This window comes from Beauveria bassiana, assembly GCF_000280675.1.
Source record: "Beauveria bassiana ARSEF 2860 unplaced genomic scaffold BBA_S00025, whole genome shotgun sequence".
NCBI lineage: Eukaryota > Fungi > Ascomycota > Sordariomycetes > Hypocreales > Cordycipitaceae > Beauveria > Beauveria bassiana.
This window is the reverse complement of record NW_007930860.1, coordinates 76,397-96,106: the sequence shown is the minus strand read 5'-3', so window position 1 is coordinate 96,106 and position 19,710 is coordinate 76,397. Positions and strand designations below refer to the sequence as shown.

General features: G+C 51.2%; 10 protein-coding genes across 10 annotated transcripts; 4 read left to right on the top strand and 6 right to left on the bottom strand.

Annotated features, from left to right (window-relative positions):
* Positions 1–300: 300 nt before the first annotated feature.
* BBA_07458 (glycosyl hydrolase family 10 protein) lies at positions 301–1,314 on the top strand (the record flags this gene model as incomplete). Its single annotated transcript, XM_008602555.1, has 1 exon — positions 301–1,314. The coding sequence occupies one exon, from the start codon at positions 301–303 to the stop codon at positions 1,312–1,314; it is 1,014 nt and encodes a 337-aa protein (XP_008600777.1).
* A 1,517-nt stretch (positions 1,315–2,831) lies between these two features.
* On the top strand, positions 2,832–3,776 carry BBA_07457 (C6 zinc finger domain-containing protein; the record flags this gene model as incomplete). The annotated part of the gene is made up of 1 exon (XM_008602554.1): positions 2,832–3,776. The coding sequence occupies one exon, from the start codon at positions 2,832–2,834 to the stop codon at positions 3,774–3,776; it is 945 nt and encodes a 314-aa protein (XP_008600776.1).
* Positions 3,777–4,075: 299 nt separating this feature from the next.
* BBA_07456 (RTA-like protein) lies at positions 4,076–5,165 on the bottom strand (the record flags this gene model as incomplete). The annotated part of the gene is made up of 3 exons (XM_008602553.1): positions 4,076–4,554; positions 4,613–4,861; positions 4,970–5,165. 3 exons carry the CDS (start codon positions 5,163–5,165, stop codon positions 4,076–4,078), a joined length of 924 nt encoding a protein of 307 aa, XP_008600775.1.
* A 1,250-nt stretch (positions 5,166–6,415) lies between these two features.
* On the bottom strand, positions 6,416–6,895 carry BBA_07455 (uncharacterized protein; the record flags this gene model as incomplete). Its single annotated transcript, XM_008602552.1, has 1 exon — positions 6,416–6,895. One exon carries the CDS (start codon positions 6,893–6,895, stop codon positions 6,416–6,418), a length of 480 nt encoding a protein of 159 aa, XP_008600774.1.
* Positions 6,896–7,564: 669 nt separating this feature from the next.
* Positions 7,565–8,526, bottom strand: BBA_07454 (RTA1 domain-containing protein; the record flags this gene model as incomplete). Its single annotated transcript, XM_008602551.1, has 2 exons — positions 7,565–8,271; positions 8,334–8,526. The coding sequence occupies 2 exons, from the start codon at positions 8,524–8,526 to the stop codon at positions 7,565–7,567; spliced, it is 900 nt and encodes a 299-aa protein (XP_008600773.1).
* A 754-nt stretch (positions 8,527–9,280) lies between these two features.
* BBA_07453 (C6 zinc finger protein) lies at positions 9,281–10,486 on the top strand (the record flags this gene model as incomplete). Its single annotated transcript, XM_008602550.1, has 2 exons — positions 9,281–9,815; positions 9,888–10,486. The coding sequence occupies 2 exons, from the start codon at positions 9,281–9,283 to the stop codon at positions 10,484–10,486; spliced, it is 1,134 nt and encodes a 377-aa protein (XP_008600772.1).
* Positions 10,487–11,342: 856 nt separating this feature from the next.
* Positions 11,343–12,470, bottom strand: BBA_07452 (glycosyltransferase family 17; the record flags this gene model as incomplete). Its single annotated transcript, XM_008602549.1, has 2 exons — positions 11,343–11,903; positions 12,069–12,470. 2 exons carry the CDS (start codon positions 12,468–12,470, stop codon positions 11,343–11,345), a joined length of 963 nt encoding a protein of 320 aa, XP_008600771.1.
* Positions 12,471–13,224: 754 nt separating this feature from the next.
* Positions 13,225–14,736, bottom strand: BBA_07451 (Putative Zn(II)2Cys6 transcription factor; the record flags this gene model as incomplete). Its single annotated transcript, XM_008602548.1, has 5 exons — positions 13,225–13,908; positions 14,173–14,202; positions 14,255–14,451; positions 14,508–14,556; positions 14,617–14,736. The coding sequence occupies 5 exons, from the start codon at positions 14,734–14,736 to the stop codon at positions 13,225–13,227; spliced, it is 1,080 nt and encodes a 359-aa protein (XP_008600770.1).
* A 1,259-nt stretch (positions 14,737–15,995) lies between these two features.
* On the top strand, positions 15,996–17,493 carry BBA_07450 (UbiD family decarboxylase; the record flags this gene model as incomplete). The annotated part of the gene is made up of 3 exons (XM_008602547.1): positions 15,996–16,236; positions 16,293–17,043; positions 17,091–17,493. 3 exons carry the CDS (start codon positions 15,996–15,998, stop codon positions 17,491–17,493), a joined length of 1,395 nt encoding a protein of 464 aa, XP_008600769.1.
* Positions 17,494–18,281: 788 nt separating this feature from the next.
* Positions 18,282–19,364, bottom strand: BBA_07449 (uncharacterized protein; the record flags this gene model as incomplete). Its single annotated transcript, XM_008602546.1, has 1 exon — positions 18,282–19,364. The coding sequence occupies one exon, from the start codon at positions 19,362–19,364 to the stop codon at positions 18,282–18,284; it is 1,083 nt and encodes a 360-aa protein (XP_008600768.1).
* Between the last annotated feature and the right edge of the window lie 346 nt (positions 19,365–19,710).

Below are 19,710 nucleotides of genomic sequence, written 5' to 3'. Positions count from 1 at the left end.
TCCTACTGAATGCATTTTGGTTTGGCAAGAACAGCGGCTTTTCTGTCCTAGTGTCCTATTTGCGTTGCTCGTTATCAAGGTTTCGATTAACCTTTGACTTGTTTTCTGGCTAAAGATCTGGCAACGCGTACATGCCCATATTGCAACGCCACAGCCTCGTGGAAACGCCTCAGCTTTCATTTTGTCGTAGTATAAATATAAAGTCTCTTCATCGATGTTGTAACTGCAGCTATCCAACATTCACCATCACATTCAATCATCTCTACACATTACCCGACAGCACTTTTGTCAGGCAGAATCATGAAGGCAGCAATCTTCACCACCACGCTTCTTACCGCTGTCGGAGCAACGGCTACGGTCCCATGCACCGGCACCACCACTCTGAGGGAGGAGGCGGCCAAGAAAAACATTCTGTTTGGGTCCGGGATGATAAATCCTCATTGGCTCAATGAGACCATGTTCGCGGCTGTCCTTGCAGAGCAGTTCAACAGCCTCTCACCCGAAAATGAATTGAAATGGTCGTTTATCCACCCGACCAAAGATACCTATAACTGGGAATCCATCGACCGCCTAGTCAGCTTCGCGGAACAGCACAACATGGCGATGAAAGGGCATGGGTTCATCTCGAACTGCTGTACTCCCGACTATCTTCTCAACATAACTGATCCCTCGGCTTTTCGCGCCGAAATGGCAGCTCACTTCAAGGCAGTCCTAGAGCGGTACGCTGGCAAGATTGATCGTTGGGATGTCGTCGCCGAAGCTCTCAAAACCAATGGCGGCGGCCTGCAGACCAACAATGACTTTTATAAAGTACTTGGTCCCAGCTATATCGAAGATGCCTTTCGCATGGCCCGGGCAGCGTCCCCAGATGCTAAGCTACTCCTCAACGAGAATCTTGTCGAATCAAACCCCGCCAAGCGGCAGGAACTCTACGACCTGGTCTCCGGCCTCGTGGCGAACGGGGTCCCCATTGATGGAGTCGCCCTTCAAATGCACATCACCGAAGTGCTCCCGGAAGCGGGCGTGATTACAGACATGGTCAATTCCTACAAGGCTCTCGGACTGGAAGTCACAATCGCTGAAATGGATGTACACACTCTCGACTCGACAAAGCAGGCCGTCATCTACGGCGCTGTCATTGACGAGGCTCTTCACGCAGGAATTACCGACATTCACTTTTGGGGATTTACAGATGGGCACAACTACACCTGGGTACCCCACGCGGGGCCACTCATGTTTGACAAGCAATATCACGCCAAGCCTGCGTTTTATGCCACTCATGACGCTTTAGCGAAGTTCGTAAATGAACCTTAGAGCTCTCGGGAATTAACTAGATCGTTTATAGAAAGTTTCAATAAATACTGTCATATGCCAAACGGCACAGTGGCATAGATTGGCTCCACCACACACCTAGCTAGAACTTGCTGAATACATCATCATCTCTCTCATCATTCCATGACATGGACTGTCTCTCAACGGGTAGGTCTTACCCTATAGTTTTCCGTCTATCCCGTGGGTTAGACTGGCTACTGTGCTTTTGAGATAGTCCATGGTTGACGACAGAGGTAAAAACTACAAACTTTAAGCCAGTTCCCCAGACCATGTCACCAAGAGATCTGTTGGGTAGCTTGGCAACTCGATCGATGCACGATGCAGTAAAAAGTTCTCATTGATGATTGGCGCGATGCAGTGGGGCAAAATACTTGCTTTCACGATCTTTCAGGGATGCAGGATTAGCAACCAAGGGGTGGACAAAAAACATGGCGGGTATACACTGATTTTCGCCCACGATTAGCGGTGGTTGTAGGTAACTAGACACCTAGACTACCGCCATGTTTTTTGTCCACCGAGTGGCAACTTAGCAGTCGGCAGTGTACCAAAAGGCCCACTGTAACTCCATCCTGACTCAGTCTTTTATTAAGCTTCGTACATGCAGACCCACCAGCCGTTTACCGTATTCAAGTCGTACATCATTCACTTTTCATTTTCCCCAACCAACCAACACCAAATGTTACATACCTACTAACTAATGCAGACCCCTGCGATAAACGAGCCTGCAGGGACGGCTCCAGCTACAGCAGGCCGTCGGCGTCCGCACAAAAAATCCAGGTCTGGATGCAGTGAATGCAGGAGACGACGTGTCAAGGTATGTTCAGTTACGCCACAACCGCCACAATTCTTCTGTTCCTTCCGCTCCACTGGGGTTTTTTTTTTTGTCCTATTCGTCAACCCAACACAAGACTACTCGACCAATTTGTGGCTGGAGGGCGGATTATCGGCCTGTTTTACAGGATATATCGGCCATCACCAGAACACCTAACATTCCACCGCCCTGATCCTAACCGTCAGCCCTTGACCCCAACCGTTAACCCCGATCCTTGACCACTATCCCCCAACTAAAGCTCTGGAACGCACGTACGGGTTATGGTCAGCCGTGAGATCAACGCCGCCGCCTGCGAAAAGCCGGCCTGTGACGAGCCTTGTGATGCGTCGCTTCGCGTTTGGTGGCCTCTGTAGCCACTTCCAGCCACGAATTTGACACAAAAAAATACCTCCACTCGGACAAATACACACATGCTAAGTCACTATGCCAGTGCGGCGAGGAAAAACCGATCTGTCTGTCGTGCGTCCGTCAGGGCTCTCAGTGCGTCTATCGCGATTTCGCCCAGTCGTTATTAAATCCCAGCCGCACGAATTCATCACCCGGGAGCGAGCCATCTCTGGGTCACGCCGGCCCTAGCCCGCATGTCGAATCCCCAGCCGCGTCTCGAAGATGCACCACTGTGACGCCGGGCTTCCCGGACAGGAATTCAGCCGTCGCCGTGTTCGAAATGGATGATCTGCTTCTGCTCCATCATTGGTCAGTTTCCGCGAGTAAAGACATTGTCAGGTCTTCCGAGATCGATTATTACTGGCAAACAGTCTTCCCTCGGATCGGCTTTCAATACCCTTTCGTCATGCATGGCATCCTTAGCCTGGCTGCCCTGCACATAGCTCATATCGACAGTGCGAGTAGGAAGCGACGGACCATCGATGCCTCGCGTCACCACAACACGTCACTTCAGGGCTTTCAACAGGCTATCGGCGAGATGAGCGACGAGAATAGTGACGCTCTATTCGCATGTTCCATTTTGAACATCATCTACATCCTTGCTATGCTAAGGCCAGTCAATGGTGAGAGCAGCGGTGGCATCGGTTCCCGTTCCCGGAACATACGCGCCCTCGGCACGGAATGGATTCCCATCATCCGCGGCGTGGAAGCAGTGATTCATCCCGTCTTCGACCGTGTGCGCAAAGGGCCGTTGAGCCCCATGACGAACTTGGGCAACTGGGCGGAGCTGGACCTCGCCAGTGAAACTGCGCCCGAAGATGAAGCCTTTTGCCGAATTCGCGGCGCTTGGCATGGGATGCCTGATTCGCAAGTCTACGATGAAGCACTGCTGGTCCTAAGGAAGTGCCACCTCTACATCACCCAGTTCGAGGCTATGCCAGAAGAGTCGCTGCATGCTTGGGGGTACAATCGAGGCTGGTCAGGTCCATTGATGTTCCTGCATTTCGCATCAGAGGATTACTTCACGCGCCTGCATCAACGCCAGCCGCCCGCATTGATTATCTTTAGCTACTTTGGTGCATTACTGCATGGTTTGAATGACTATTGGTTCATGGAGGGATGGGGCAAGGACGTAGTACGTGTCACGGACGAAGTTCTCGGCGAATACTGGGAGTCCTGGTTGGAATGGCCAAAGCGCAAGGTCGGGCTTGGTCATGGCACATGACGTGGGGTGGCAGTAAAGCTCAAGTCCAGAGGGGTCAACGGCCAAGCCTGAGGAGGGCATTTTTCACAAAGGTGGTGAGGATGCGTTGTTGATGCGTTGCAGGTCCTTTACAGATGATACAGGTAATTCCTTGGCAGCTAGTTTTAATGAACAGCCAGTCAATCAGCAGCTACTTTAGTAGCAGCTAGTGTTCAATTGCTAATTAACTGGCTATTGATCAATTGTACTTTTTGTAGCTTTGTAGACCTCGTCGTGTGTCAGAGCCAGTCCACACATGTATACAAGTGGACCAATGTAGTTCAAGCAAACCTGCCGCCGTTCAACTCATCTTCAGACCCGATCCGCTGAAGTTGATGGCCTCCAATGTCCGTCTTCCAACCGTCGTTGCGTTCTTTGTTCCTGAGAAGAGCGGTTATTTCTCCAGGGTAAATGTAGTTGAACAGTCCCATGACGATGAACATGAGAAGCGCATCAAAAATGTACAGATAGACCTCGTGTCTCAAGAGGTATCCGTTGAATCCCTGTAGATACTCGACGGCCCGGAAAATGGAGCGCAGCATGATGATGACGCTGCTAATGTAGAGGACCCTCAAATGCTTCCTCCACGTCGCGTCGTTCCTGGAGCTTCCGGTTGGTGAACGGTTAATGGCCATGTTGAATGCCACAGCAGTGACGATGAAGATGGAAAAAAAGATGAGCTGGACAAAAAGGCCTGCAATGATGATGTTTGCGCCGGTTTTGAGGGCCGCCAGCGTGCCGGAAGCCTGGTAGCCGCCGCCTTGCGAAAATTTATTAGCTTACCGCAGCCCTGAACTGGAGCAATGCCGGTTACATACCTCCTCCCTGCATTATAAAAGAGAGAACGTCTCCAATGACAAAGATCTTTGTCATCCATTTCTTGGAAAGCCAGGCACGGCTTTCGCCATCGACAAGCACAATGATGCGCGCCAATTCCATGTATATGCTTGCTGCGAATAGGGCCGGAGCAACGAGGAGCAGAATCGCTTGGATAATGTACGGGGTAAGGGTCCAATCGGGACTCTCCTTACCGGAAGCAAAGCGGCTGGCGTAGCCAATCGCTTCAACTTGAAGGGTAGAGAGTTACTGTCAGTCAATGTGTACCATCATGAGAAAAAAAAGCTCTAGTCGGTTCGTCGACCAACAAAAGAGCCACCAGTGGCCGCGCCACTTACAAATACCGCCAATCGCGAGCGGAATGGCAAACCAGCATCGAGAGCGCAATAGCTGCCAGAAGTGTAGGATGGTCGTAGCGGAGAATAGTAGAACAAAAATCATGGCTCCAGCTGTCGTGGGATCGTAGTGATAGAGCTTGAAGGGCGACTCGGACGAGGCTTCGTCGGCGGTAGCCTCACGGAGTTGTACATCCATCGTGAAAGAAATTAATAAAAAGGGAATAAGAAACCGCGATCTTGAAATGTATCGATCAAAATCAATGGAGGAGAGGATAGACAAGCCGCCAAAGACCAAAGAAGCAGGTCTGACAAAAAGAGAGAATAAAGGGCCAAGAGACGAATGAAAAGGCTTTCTTGACAGCGAAATGAGAGAATAAAGAGCAACATACAAAAGAGAAAGCTGTGTTGATGCTGAACAGGCTACTTGAAAGTACTAGAGAGGGCGGTTGACACCAGGCTTTACCCAATCCTTTATTCCTCACTGTACCTCTGCCAAGATGATTGGCTTGATCTCAGAGCCAACGCACAGCCCTCGGGACGAAGCCGAGGCATGCTATAAACGTATACAAGGCCTGACTCACGTAAAAAAAAAAAAAAAAAAAAAAAAAAGGTTTAGACTCTGCATTTTGCAGTGGGCACACAACATCTCTGCACCTTTTCGCATCGCTCGTGAAGCTCGCTGACAAAAATGCTGTTCAAGGCGGCCTCGGGATAACCCGAGACTTGCTGCAGTGGAGAGCCAGGGGCCTGGGGGCTATGCCAGGATGAATCTCGACAAGGGACAGGGGCAAGCTAGCCATGTAAAAAATAGATCGTGGTTCATGCTGAGACTCGGCTCCACAGTGCCTTGCCGCATTGAGAGACGCTAAAATACGAAGTACGAGTTGCTCCGCTCTTTTCTTCTTGACAATGTAATGTCCTTTTCGCGTCTCCGATTCCCGCGACACCGTGGTCTATTTTCCGAGAATTCTAAACTAGCGCCTCTCGGTGAATTTACTTTGCGAGGCATTCTCCTATTATAAGTCTCTACACACTCCCTCTCTCCCCTCGCCCTTCTCGCTTATGGCACTAATGTCTAGCACATCTATGGAAGCTACGACTGGTGTCGCGCCTGTATACATCTAGACATTGATCACGGCTCTTGAGACTTGGGAACAGAACGTGATGACTAGCTGCTTGCATGTCTTACTAAAACTCCGGCCAAAGTCGCCAAATGCTTCCATTCAAATATATTTCGCTCCATCTCTGGGACTTTTGTCATTCTTTCTCTCCCCCCACCAGCCGGCTCTTGGTCGAGTTGCCGCCAGAGGCTGTCCCCAGCCAGCCATATTTCACTATTCGTAATACGGACGAGGGTTAGCTTTCGCCTGCTACTTGGCGTAAACGTTATCGTGGCGTCGAATGTCTGGCGAATCTGTCCTGCCGTTAGCTTTTGGTTTGTTGATTTTATGGTACGCTTCGTACTCCTCCAGCTACTTGCAGATGCATCGTTATATGGTCGTTGACCAGCATCTCAAACAGCTCTTCACCACGCTTCATGATTCTGCAATCCATATGGCGAGTCCATACCCAACCAAAGAGTCTGTAGCAGCTTCCAGGGCGATTATAGTAACTTCCAGCTGCAACAACACCACTCAATACTTCCTGTACTATTGTTGATGCCGCTTCATCTTCTGCTGTCATTGAGTCACGGGTGAGGATCACGGCGGGAGAGCCCCTGCCTGTCTTTCGTAGCCTGCAGACCTCTCGTGAGATGAGCGAGACCCAGATGCTGACAGAGTGAAAGTTGAGCGTTTCCTGCAGAGAACCTGTTTGGTCGAAGCCCTGCAGCTGCCATATTATGCTCGGCCTTGTGAGCATGCGTTTGCGAGGAGCGGGTGAGGCTATGTGGTAGATGACGCCACGCTCCTCGGTTGATTCTGCCATTAGTGGTTGCCACGGCGTGGGAGTGAGTGGTGCGGAGCGTCTTTTGCTCGAGTGCGTAGGCTGTGAAGGAGTATAAGTCAACAGCTGGAAAAAGACTGTCAATCATGCTCAAGTGATTTTAATTTGATATATTGGTCAAAGAGGGTTTATGCAATGCTGGCCGGATGCCTCGTGGAGCAACGCCTGCTCCTTGGCAAACTGCAGCCATATGCTCAAGACAATCCCGATATGGAAGTAATTTCACTGGCCAGTCTTCTCACAGGGCTAGTAGCAGGGCCGCGGTCTCAAAGAGCTTTGTATACTTGCTTCTCGTTCTCGGGCACAATAGCTAAGCGGGCGGTAAAGCCATATACACTGCATGTGCCATACTTTATATGAGTCGAAGGCCGCACAAAAATGTACCTATTTATTCTTGTTCACGTCGTTCTACCCTTGAACCTGGGGCAATGGGGGTTTTATCCATTTCCACCTTTTGCTCGCACTTGATACGAAGCATGCGAATAGAGATTGCCTACTACTGTAGCGCATTTGGCTGAATTGCTTGCCAAAGCGCTTCAGCATAACCAAGGTCTAGCGACCACGTCTAACTTTATTACATTGGGGAAAAAAAGAAAAACTCAGCGAAGAAAAAGCTCAACGAAAAGCTCCAAGGTATAATATATATCCTATTTATTTTCGAGGGAATTCATGCAGCATGCCGTCGCTGGAGTCCGCCTCACACTGCAGGGTCGTGTTGTCCTTTCCCTTGCGCGCCCGCTTCGACTCTAGGTCGTCTATATAGTAGACGAGGAAAATGGCCATGACAGCAACCATGAGAAGCATATCAAAAATGTATAGGAACACCTCGTGGGAGATGAGATAGCCGCCATTTCCCTGCAGATACTCGACCACCCGAAAGACGCTCCTGACCAGGATGATGGTGCTAGTGGTGTAGAGAACAAAAAGATGTCGTTTCCACGGAACCACCCCGTGGGTAGCTGCGTGCGTCGGTGCTGTAGCTATGCGGTAGTGAAAGAGGATAGATGTGGCGACGAAAAAGCCAAAGACGGCGATTTGGACAAACAGGCCGACGACAATGAGCTTTTCGCCGAGATTGTACATTTCAATGGTTCCAGAGGCTTGGACACCGCCGCCACCGGCTTGAAGCGTAAATGAGAGAACGTCTCCCATGACAAAGAGGGTAGTCAGCCACGCAACGGGGATGAGCGACAAGTGACTGGCGCCAAGAGTTCGAATCAGCCGGCCAAGTATCATGTAGATGGACGCCGCGAAGAGGGCCGGAGCGACAAGGATGAGAATGGCCTGTATTGAGTATGCAGAAACGGACGAACTGTCAAAGTGTGACCACAGCCTTCCGGCATAGCCAATAGTTTGGACTGCCCAAACAGAGCTGATTAGTTGACACACATCTTTCAAGACCCCAGGACTGGCAACTCACATGCACCGCCAATTGCAAAGGCCGTAAAGTAGTAGGCCCGGGCGCGCACGAGGCGCCAGGTGTGAAGTATCGTCAAAAGCCCAAACACGGCGAGACTGACGACAGCTGCAGGGAGCGACGGGACGTATCGGTAGAGCTTGAAGTCAATGTGACCGTCCTCGGCTCTGCGGACAGCAGCAACGAGACTATCCATGAGCGTCGATCTATAATGCCGGGAAGAATTCGTGGTGGATGATGGGTAGTAGAGGACGTCTCTGCTGTATTGCTTGCTAGGTGACACAGGAGACGAATCGCTGCTGCACTGCTGTAAATTGCGAAATATTGATGCGACAAAGTATGAAAGGAGAAATTAAAGGTATAAAATCGCTCGCAAGGCTGTGCTGCCAATCCCGGCCCCAGCTCATGCTTTTAACATGTCAAGCATCTCTGTCTTGTCTTGCACCCTCGCATCGGGCCCGAGTACGAGGAAAACCCGAGCTCCGTGCTTGGTGCTCCGCCCACCGGCTGCGGTCGGTGGCGCCGGGCCCGCACTATGCATTGACATTGACGGGTAAGAACGAGAACGAGGTGAATCATGTTAGCGCGCGCGCGTGTGGGGGGTTGGTGCCGTCCACATAAACTAAACTTCGGACTCTCCCGAGAAACTGGTTGTAGCATATTTCTCTGTCCGGCGGGCGACGCGAGCAAGTCGGGATTCAGCTCGTCAAGATTAGTCGTCGACAACATAGAGGCTGGCATACATTCAAATGTTTTCAGCCATGCCCGATCCGTCTCCAGCTCAGTCCGCCGTCTCGGAATCAAGCGACGCTGGCTTGACAGACCGGACCAGGGAACAGAAGCCGCCCTCGTCTCGCCGCTCCCATGCCAAGAGCAGGACGGGCTGCAAGACATGCAAGGCACGGAAAATAAAGGCAAGTTTTTGTACGCGGGTCGGATAACAGCTGAACATGTGTCCTGCGCCCCCTCCCCTGGTGGCCGGCGTGCATCCTGTTCTTGTTTTCGCATCGTTCATCAATCAGCTGACGGAGATATTTCGGCACCAGTGCGATGAGCAGCGCCCCTCGTGTCGCAACTGTCTCAGGCGCGGCGTAGATTGCCAGTTCCTGGCCGAGTCGGGAGTGTGTCCCAACTTCCTCAACCAGAATGAGTCGGCTCTAGCGTTGAACATGCTTGACCTCAAACTCATGCACCATTTCAGCACCTCCACGTACGCCACCCTCTTCTCTTCTCGCACAGTCCGACACTTTTGGCGTGGCGAAGCCGTCCAAAGCGCTCTCAAGTACGACTATGTCATGCGAGCTATGCTGGCCGTCTCGGCGCTGCACCTCGCCCACCACTCACCAGAGAAGCGGGAGCAGTACATCTCTACCGCGCTGACCTACCACCGGTTGGCGTCCAGGGAAGCAATGAGTCTAATGTCCGACGTTGACGAGGAGCATGCAGGCAGCCTATTCCTCTTTTCTGTCCTGACCATATTTTTCGGTTTGTACTCTTCTGCCTGCCCGAACCGAATCCTTGGCGTGAAATGCCTCCCAAACTAAAACAACGGCGCAGCGCTGGGCGGCCCGAGCCAGCCGTCGGATGGCCTACTTCTCTTTGGTGAGAGCAGCTTTCCGGAATGGCTGTTTCTTCTTCAATGGACAAAGTCCCTCATCGAGATGCTAGGCCCGCCGGGGAGTCGCGGTCCAGTGGAACCATTCCTCGCGCACGCAAGGCAGTCGCCGCTCTGGAAGGACCCCCGGCCGGAAACGGGGGATGCATCGGACATGATGGATGCCATGGCCGAGCTTGAGATGCTCGTATGCTCGACTGTCGACGATTCTGAGACGCTGCGCATTTACAAATACGCCATCAAGGAACTGCGCATGGTCGCCTTGGTGTTCCTGAAGGAGTCGCAGGCCGACATCACCGACGCATTCACATGGATCTACCTGGTCTTGGACGACTTTCTTCCGCTGCTCAAAGTGCCAACCCAAGAGGCCATTGCCATTTTTTCATACTTTTGCGTCTTGCTGAAGAAGCTCGACATGCACTGGTGGATACGGGGCTGGGGTGACCGACTCATCCGCAGAGCCCACGATATGCTCGACAGTGAACACAAGTCTTGGATAGCCTGGCCCGTGGAGGAAATAGGATGCGTATTATCAACATAGGACCGAGCGAGACGGCGGCGGTGAGATGCCATACTGGGGTTACTGGCTGCACGATGCAATCAATATGACGGACCTCCACAAGACTCGCCCATGATGGTACTCGGACCATGTCGCAGAGGCTGGTTGGCTAGCAGGCTCTACATGAAGTTAGACGAGGTTGGTTCAATCACAGCCAACAGTGCCTGGGGCACGCATTCGCATCACTGCCTCGTTGGACAAATTTGTATTTGGTTTATATAGACTGTTCAACGCCGGGGGAGATGATGATTCTGCATGAGGACGAAAATATCTGGGATATTGTAAATGTATTTCTAGATTCAAGTCAGTTTAATCAATCTATAGACACGTGCCGTGTCGCCTTGATATCTCACCTGTTCAGTGCTACCTGTAATTATTTGGAGACATACCTTCCTCTCGTATAGCGTACGCATTGAACAACTTGGGCAATTAGCACGAGAAACCTCGCCGACCTCTGCTTATGATACCTAGTCTTCCTCTTCTGATACCTCGTCGTCCTCTTCGGCTAATACGCCGCTGACAGGCGGTAAATCGAGTTGTCTGGCTACCCACGACAAGGCTTTAGAAGGCAAGGTAACTCGGTCGTATGACGTCTCCAGAGCGGCCAACCTCAGTGACTTCATGTCCTCAATACTCAATGGTTGTGTCGTGACCCAGGTATACTCGTCAGCCTTATAGGTATCAACTACTCCAACTCAGCCCCGCGGCGATGCTAATAGTAACATGATAAATATACACGCTCGCCAGATAAGCTCATTGCATACAACGAACCAAATAAAACGCCGAACCCTACTTCTTTTCGTCAAGTCTCCCTCGTCTGGGCGTCATCTTCCCCGCATCAGGGATAGTCTGTGAATCCCGCCGACGGGCCATCGCGGCTCGTCATGTACCCGAAGCGCTCCGGCTCGCGCAGCACCATCGGCGGTACGTCTGTGTTCTTGTCGATCCTGGTAAACGTCTCCGTATCCCGCTCCCACAAGTCCGTGCCGCCGCGCACCGCCGCGGCGATCCTGTCCTTGTCGCGGTACTCGTCGCGGTTCATCCAGCCGTGCGAGAAGCTGGCAATCTTGTTGAGGAACTGCGCGAGGGTCGGGAAGCAGCTGCTGCAGTGCCAGACCGCGTTGCCTAGCACCCCCTTTTCACCGCTGCGCGTTAGGCGGAACCCGCCGTCGCCGTTACGCAGGTTAGTCGGCGACAGCGTACGCCAGCCCTGGTAGTACGTCGCCTGCGGGTGTGGCCAGTCAGGCCCGTCGTGCAGAAACTGGAACGAGTAGTAGTAGAACTTGGACGCCAGCGTCAGCCGTCGCGGGTAGTTGCACGACCGGAGCACGAGGAGCGTCTTAGGCCGCGGAATCTCGTCCACGTCGGCCACAATCATGACATCGCCCTTATGCGGCGCCTGCGCGCCCGTTAGCCCGGGCATAACTTAATCATACATAGCGTCACGCTATAGATCCTTATAATCCCACGCGTGGTGTAGATTAAAAGAGCTAGGAAAAGATTATTTATAGTAAATAATCTTATTATAGTAGTGACGAAACCGCGACTAGTTCTCTTTAATAACGAGCGGCTTCTTATTGCCCTGGAATGTCTTAGGCGACTTAATAGTGATAAAGTAGTTAACGTAGTTATATAGTGTGTTAAGGCGGATTTCAAGAAAGTTAAGCTTGGAATTAACTATGATGAGGTCGTATACTTTACGCTCGTTCGTGGGGCTGCGTGGACGAAAGACGGTATAACTATGGGCAGCGTAAAAGTCGTGCGCGGCTCGGGAGGCGTAGTAGTCGGCATGTTTCTGGCTACGCTTAGGGAACGACGCTTGTAGGAAACCTAGCGACGGCAGCGACACGGATGTTGTGATTTCGTGCAGGCCGCCGCTGTATCGATCGGGACAGAAGAGAGTCAGCCACAGAAAGCAGGCAAATCCGAGCCCGAGGATGGTTCTGGCCGTTTTTTTGGACGCCATTATTTTTCCTCCTTGATGAACGAGCCCAAGGGGATGCAAAATAGCAGATCAAACCCAGGAATTGGGTTTTCTTTGTACCTTGCTGTCACATCTTCTTGTGTAGCGTCACGTGTTACGGCGAGCGAGAGCGGGCGACGTTGCCTATTCAATGCCCCTAATCTTAAGTAGACAGAGCAATGGCCGACGTGTATGCAGAATGACTGTATTAGGCGTCGAAGCTATCCACAGGCAGCATCAACTTCCTTTCCTGTCTCTTGTCACCCCCAGAGCCTGGTTCCCAGTTGTCCGCCGTCCTCCGATGCATACATGCCTCGGATGCACAACTGAAAACAAGCTCTCTGCTGCATCTAAAAGCTGTGATTTCATTGCGTAGGTAGTAGAATGCGGGGTTGGTTGCTGTCGACTCTCAAGAGCGGGCGAGTTCAAAGGTATAAAAACGCTGCGTCTCTGCCACCCCTTTGACAAGCATCGAAACCTTATCAAACACCACGACTCTACCTGTTCAGCAGTATACTAGAAAACTACAATCATATTCCAAAATGATGTCCAAGATCCTCACCGTCACCACCTTGGCCCTCGCCGTCCTCTTCAGCGTGGCCGCGAACCCATCCCCTCTGCCCATGGGCGTCGAGATGACCAAGCGCGATGGCATGACTTTTGTCCGCGAAGTTGTACGTTTTTTGTTCTTCCGTAGATACCCATCCAATCAACATAATTTTTATTATTATTAAGCTCATAGCAATGGTCATTCTGCTTAATGAGCAAGAGCTGGAGGGCGCACATAGGATATAGGCCAGAAATTACGGTCATAGCAGCGAGCATAAAGGTTTCCGTGTACGTCTGACCAAGGTTGCTTCATCCACCCAACATCCTCCTGTGTAATCCCTTCGATAGCCTCATAACCTTCGTCTGCAGACCAACGTCCTGCACGCCAGTCCGCATCAATTAATTTCAGCCATCCTCTCTGATCCACAGGCAACATAAGATAGGTCAGGTCAGGCTGGTTGACAATGGATCCAAGTGCTTCGGCATCAATCTGAATTGCAAATCGATACCGGGGTGATAGATAAGACGTAGTTTGGGACTGTTCACCTTGCTCTTCAACAAGGTTATCAGTAACCCATTGGCGAAAGTGATCTCGTATAGCATGTGAGTCGATGCCATCAAAAATCTGGACATTGTCCATAATAGTGCTTTGTCTAAGGTCGAGCACGTCTTGTCCATTATAAAACTCAAAGCAATCTTGAGTTGCCTCATGAATGCGGCTCAAACACCGCGCCCAGTCTTCGTCGTTTGCGTAGGTGGTGCGATAGATTACGAACCCCCATGACCGATGGCCGTCAATTTGCATTCTTTCCTCAATAATATCTGCGGTGTTGAGATGCCTCGAAGATTCTGGGGTGCGCTGGGATGGCGATCGCGGTCTGCGGGTGCCGTTCTGCCGTGCTTGGATAAATTGTTCTAAATCCATAATGATGATTAGGTAGTAGATGGGGTCGGAAAATCAAGTGATGAAAGAAAAGAGGTAAATGAAAAATAGAAGCAAAGAGTTGGCCCCCAACAAAAACTGAACGTGGCATCGAATCTATATAAGTGGCCGATTATATAGAAAAGGAAAAGGCCAGGAAAGGAAGGGGGAAGAAGAAGATGGTGAGAGGAGACAAAACAAGCCAAAGGTAGGTGGTAGCTAAGATTAACGCACTAGCGCAGTGCCTGACTGGCTAATAACTTCCTGTCCATTGTTAGCCAGTGTGAGCCGGTAAGTGGGAATATATTAATCCCACTATGGATGCAAGGTCATCGCCCTCGGACTGATCAAAGTCGGCATCCCAAGAGGCGTCGGATTCGCGCCCAGGGACCGGTACTTGGCCGGAATTGGCCTCTCGCAGCTGCTCCTCTAGTAAGTTGACGCGCTGCTCCAATTGATTCAGGTAGTCGCGAGCCTGACGCCGTTTCGTCGAGGAGTCTTGAACGACGCAAGCTATAGGTTAGGTCAGCTTCAGGCTTCAAAGAAATCAATGTCCGCTGATTTCGTACTAAGATGAAGCCGCTGGCAATTGCCACAAGCTGGGACCTGCCCATCACACTACATACATGATATAAAAAAATCAGCACTCAAAGTTTAGTAGCATAGTGGGTGTCTCACTTTGACTTTGCTGTCTTTGCAGCCAACACACGCAATATGGGTTCTAGCCCCTACCCGTACGCGGACTGCAGAGCCCTTTGCACGACGGCTTCGTAGTGGTTGTGAGGTTCGAGGTTTCATCGAGTACGCATACATTCTAGAGGCCATTTTTATACTGGAAAGGTGACTTTGATGGATGAGGTGAGGAGCGGAGCGCCGCGGAGACTGCAAGCATGAACCTGCCTCAATGTTCAACGGGGACAGATGATGAACTGCGCCCGCTAGATTGAAGTGAACCTCGCCATTGCAGTACGATTACAACGGTTCGTGAGCTAATACGAAAAGCCTACCGATTGGTTGGTCCATCGGCAGCATACGAAGAGGCATGCTGATTGGCCCGTCGGCGATCAGGCTATGTTGTGTTCTGTGTAATCTATCATCTATTTCCTAAAATGCAACTAAGAACAGATTCGGCAATGCAGTGTAACCGTCGTGCGTGAGCGGTCTTGTACAGGCGTTGACATGTATGGTGATGGTGCGACGCAAGCCTCAGCAGCGCTGATCTCAAGTCTATTTACGGACTCATTTAGTTCCAATGTTTATTGAGGAAAACAGGGTCATATTGTCGTTAAGAGAGGAAAGTTGTGATGCTTCTTACTGAATTTCTCGTCTCTTATCTCGTAGGTATTTTTCTTTTATTTATTATTTTCTTCTATTTCTCTTCTCGTCATTGTAAGCTCTATTCGGCTTCTTTTCTTCGACGACTGATGATTTTTCTTTAGAGAGCTAGAATTTCTTTTAGCTTCTTGCCTGATTTAAAAGAGGCGATAGAGCTTCTGTAAAAATTGTAAAACCAACAAAGTTTATTTCTAACCTTAAAAACTCCCTTTAGTACTTGGTAACCCGAGGCCGTTTGGTCCCACCAGTTTGCGATCTGGCTTTCTTTCCCGCCTTGCTTCCCACGCACCTTCACCATCTCTCATCACGTCGTTTTCATCTCCGCATCCTCACAATCCGGCCAAGTCCGGCATCGACCGTCCAGCCTATCAAGGTCCTAATGTCGCCCTCCGATTCGGCATAAAGCCGTCTGCTCGCGCTCCGGCCTCGGGCCTTGCTCAGCGTCGCGGGTCCCGGTGGAGAAGGCTCAAGCTAACAATGACCACCACGACGCCACCAACAATCTGACCCATTTGAACGAAACCGCCATGCATTGGTCTCGAGCTTGCATCTTGCTTGACGCATACGCAAGCCCTCCGTCGAACGGCTCTGGGTAAAACTTGAAAGCGCACCTTTCATCCTAAGAGAAAGCCACGCTTGCAGTCGGCCACCTTCTGACTCGTGTTACCCCTCTGACCCCGCGATAGCCCTCACCCGGCGCCACAGCCAGCGCATCCGTCACAATGACGCTCACAGTACTGTCCGACGACCAGGTCAACTCGATATTGGAGAGCCTCACCCTCGATGAGCTCGAAGAGTTTCGCCGTGTCCTCGCCGAGGCGCTGCATGAATTCTCGACCGGCTCCCAGGTAGATGGCGCCGACGCCTTTCAGCAGCCGCATCGCATCACCACGCAGCACCCCGAGACAAAGGCCACGACTCTGTACATGCCATCATGCGGTCCGCAGGGCATGGGCTGCAAAGGTGCGCCCACGACTGGAATCTTAATCATATAAGACACTTTTTGCTAACATGCATAGTCGTGTCGCTGACGACATCCGCCGCAATGCAGGATCCCTCCGTAAAGCCGATTAGCCCGACCGGCGTCGTCAACCTCTTCTCACCCGGCGGCGAGCTGACCGGTGTCGTCCACGCCAGCAGCCTGACCGCGTTCCGCACGGCTCTCGGCTCCGCATGTCTCGTCTCCCGCCGCAACCACGTGCGCGACATTACCGTCTTTGGCAGCGGCTCACAGGCTTACTGGCACGTTCGCCTCGCGCTCATGATGCGCGGCAGCACCGTGCGCCACGTCTACATCATCAACCATCGCTTCTCCGAGAGCGCGGCCCTGATGCTCAAGAGGTTCTCCATCATCCCGCAGGCCATCAAGGAGCGCGAAGGGTGGGCGAATGCAAAGTTTTCGATTCTGACGCCGACGTTTCATGAGTTTGACCGTCTGCAAAAAGAATACCTTCGCGCTTCAGACGTCATTTACTGCTGCACGCCGTCGCGAAAGGAGCTGTTTGATGCGCACATTCTGACGAATCACGAGGGTCGCAAAAAGGGACGGCTTATCGTGGCCGTCGGAAGTTTTACGCCCGAGATGCGCGAACTCCCCGAACTACTGCTGCACCGGGTTACGAAGCATCACGACAAGCACGACAAGCCGCACCGCCACTTCCACAAGCATGCTGAAGAGGGCGGCGTCATTGTTGTCGATACTTTGGAGGGTGTATTAAAGGAGGCAGGCGAAATCATTTCTGCCCAGATTCCGGCGACGCACCTCGTTGAGTATGCACAGTCTGCCTATTCGTTTTGACCCTTACTAACATGCACAGACTGGGCGAACTTGTTATGCTTCACAAATTGCGAGTTGAAGAATCCGAAGCAGAGGCCTCTGCCTCTGACGCGACCAGCGAATTCGAGCGAACCGACACCACCGACTCTGGTTCGGCCATGTCCGGCGTCTACGCAAGCCAGCCCTCGCGCCCGGCCAGTCCGGCGAGCTCGACTTCGTCCAACCACAAGTCAACTTTCCACCTTCCTTTTCGTTCAAAGTCTGGTTCTTCAGCAGACCAGGGCGAAAAGAAGAAGAAGGAAGATCACATGGTGCGCTGGCTGCGCGACGGTACCGTCGTGTATAAGAGTGTTGGCTTGGGCTTGATGGATCTCGTGATCGGTACTCATCTCATCAATGTTGCTTCGAGGAAGAATGTAGGCACTCGTATAGAGGAATTTTGAGGTGCAGGGCCGGGCATGTCTCATGAAGGATCGAGCAAGAGGAATACATGGCGATAATCGTGTAAACAAACGATTACACGAACTAACGGGAGTGGAAAGAATTAGATATGTTCTGAACCGGACAGATAACAAGTAAGAAAAGGGAAGCTTCAAACTTGGTGAATACGTCGAGCGTTGTCCGCGCTGTATTTGTGTGATGTATTGTCGACTTCGCTTCGCTTCGCGGAGAGAAACAACAGCAAGTGGAATGGACGTGGAGCCGCTCAATCATTTCGAGCGCAACAGTGCAGCGAAGAAACATCTTTTCCGATAAGCTCTCCCAATGTAACTAAAAATCTTGAGTCTAGCAAAGTTGGGTTTCACTTGAATAATAGTGAAATAACATCTCACTGTGCATCGTGTGTTGCAGTGTCTTGTTCGAAACTTGATCAACCCCATGATCATGATCCGTGGGTACCAGGCCCGTTATCTTTGCCCATTGCTATACTTGCCCATCAATCATGGCCTAAAATGTAAAGTCGAAGCAAATGAAATCTCCATAGCAGAATAGCAAGCTTGGTCTTTGTCATCCTCCACGACTCGAAACCACGGTCAAGCCAAGGCTCCTGCCCGGGTGCCGCGGCCCGCGAAACACTCCGCATATTTGCAGCAATACTAGAAACCTTCAGCCACCGATAAAGGGCTGTCTTACCATAGTTTTAGAGAGCAACACGGCAGTTCATCATCCTGGAGCCACTCAGTATGGTAGCTGTCGTCGGCATTACCTTGGTGTCTCAGAGGAATGGAGGTCAAAGTGTCGCGGCCGCCTTGAGCTCTTCCCGTCGCTGTTTGAGCTTCGTAGCCTTCTCAGGCAAGTCACTGAAGCTGACCAAGCTGTGAACAAGATGATCCGTAAGTCCGGTGTAATCGTCCAACAGCACCTCATAAGAAGCAAGCTTCTTCTTGACAGCGGCTTTGATGGGCTCATCAAGATGGCCATCGTTGAACTTGCGTTTCTTGCCAACTTCGGAGGTGTTGAAGTCGTGAAGCCTATCGTCAATAGTCTTATTAATGAGCAGTTGCAGAGAGCTCCGGTCGAAGCTCATCGTCTTGGAAGGAGAAGCATCAAAAGGTCGAGTTGCATTTTTTTCGGCCTGCCTTTCTGCGTCATCGTCAACCTTCCGACTCGCCTTGCATTTATCCAAACTTAAATTATTCTTCTTCTTAGTTTTTGCAAGGTCAGTGGATAGTCTCAAGGCCCCTAATGTTTGTATCATAGAACTTGCCTCGATGTTCAAGTAGTCACTACAGCCGAGCGTTTTGAGGTTTTTGAGCAGGCGTTCCGGAAGGGCACCAGTGGGAGACGAGAACTTGGCGGCCAGGAACCATTTCTTTGCAAGGTCTGTGAAAAACCAATGCCTCGGAGAAATGTTTTCGGTCTGCGATTTCCCATTGGGGAGCAACTCAACAACGAGGCAAGCCGTTGTGTCAAGATAAGAAATGAACTTCGCAGAAGCTTGCGCGAAAGTCGTACACTCGAGTATAGTGGGGAAATAGATGTTCCTCAAAGCCTTGAGGACACTTGCAAGTAGATCATTTCGCATTGAAACTTGTTTTGATTCCTGTAGCTGTGTCGAAGTGTAACCAGCCTGGTGGAATTCCCATCTAGCCACATGAACTGCATGCGCGAAGGTCCAGTCACCCGATTCCTTGTTAAATTCGCGGGTGCGCAGCTCATGGAAGCTCGCAAGAGGTTTGCCTGATACATCAAGCTTTCCGGGGTTGTCGCACTCCTCATCAGGTGAGGCCCAATCGAGGACCGACTGGTACCAATTGAGAGGTAAACCTGAGTCAGCCTCTCTATTGGGACGATTGGCAAAGAGCGGGGCCATTGTTGCAAGTTATTTTGTACCAAACGATCAATCAGACCATAGAAATGACTCTTGCGCATGAAATAAAACCTACTTGGCGGGCTTAAGGGAGGCCTGCTTTGGTCCGTATGAGCTCCGTCAACGGGGATGGTTGAGGGTAACCAAGAGGGATGAGCTGCCAAAGTAAGTGAGGGAGATCAATAAAGGTCAAAAGAGCCTCGATGTATGAACGTTATAGCGGAATTGAAACCGAGTGCGTAAGACTGCAGTGAATAAGCCTATGTTGCAGGCTAAGAGGTACGGACTCCCAGCAGAAAGTGAGCTGCATGTGAGAGAAGGAAATGTGATTCTATGCAGCTGAATGTTT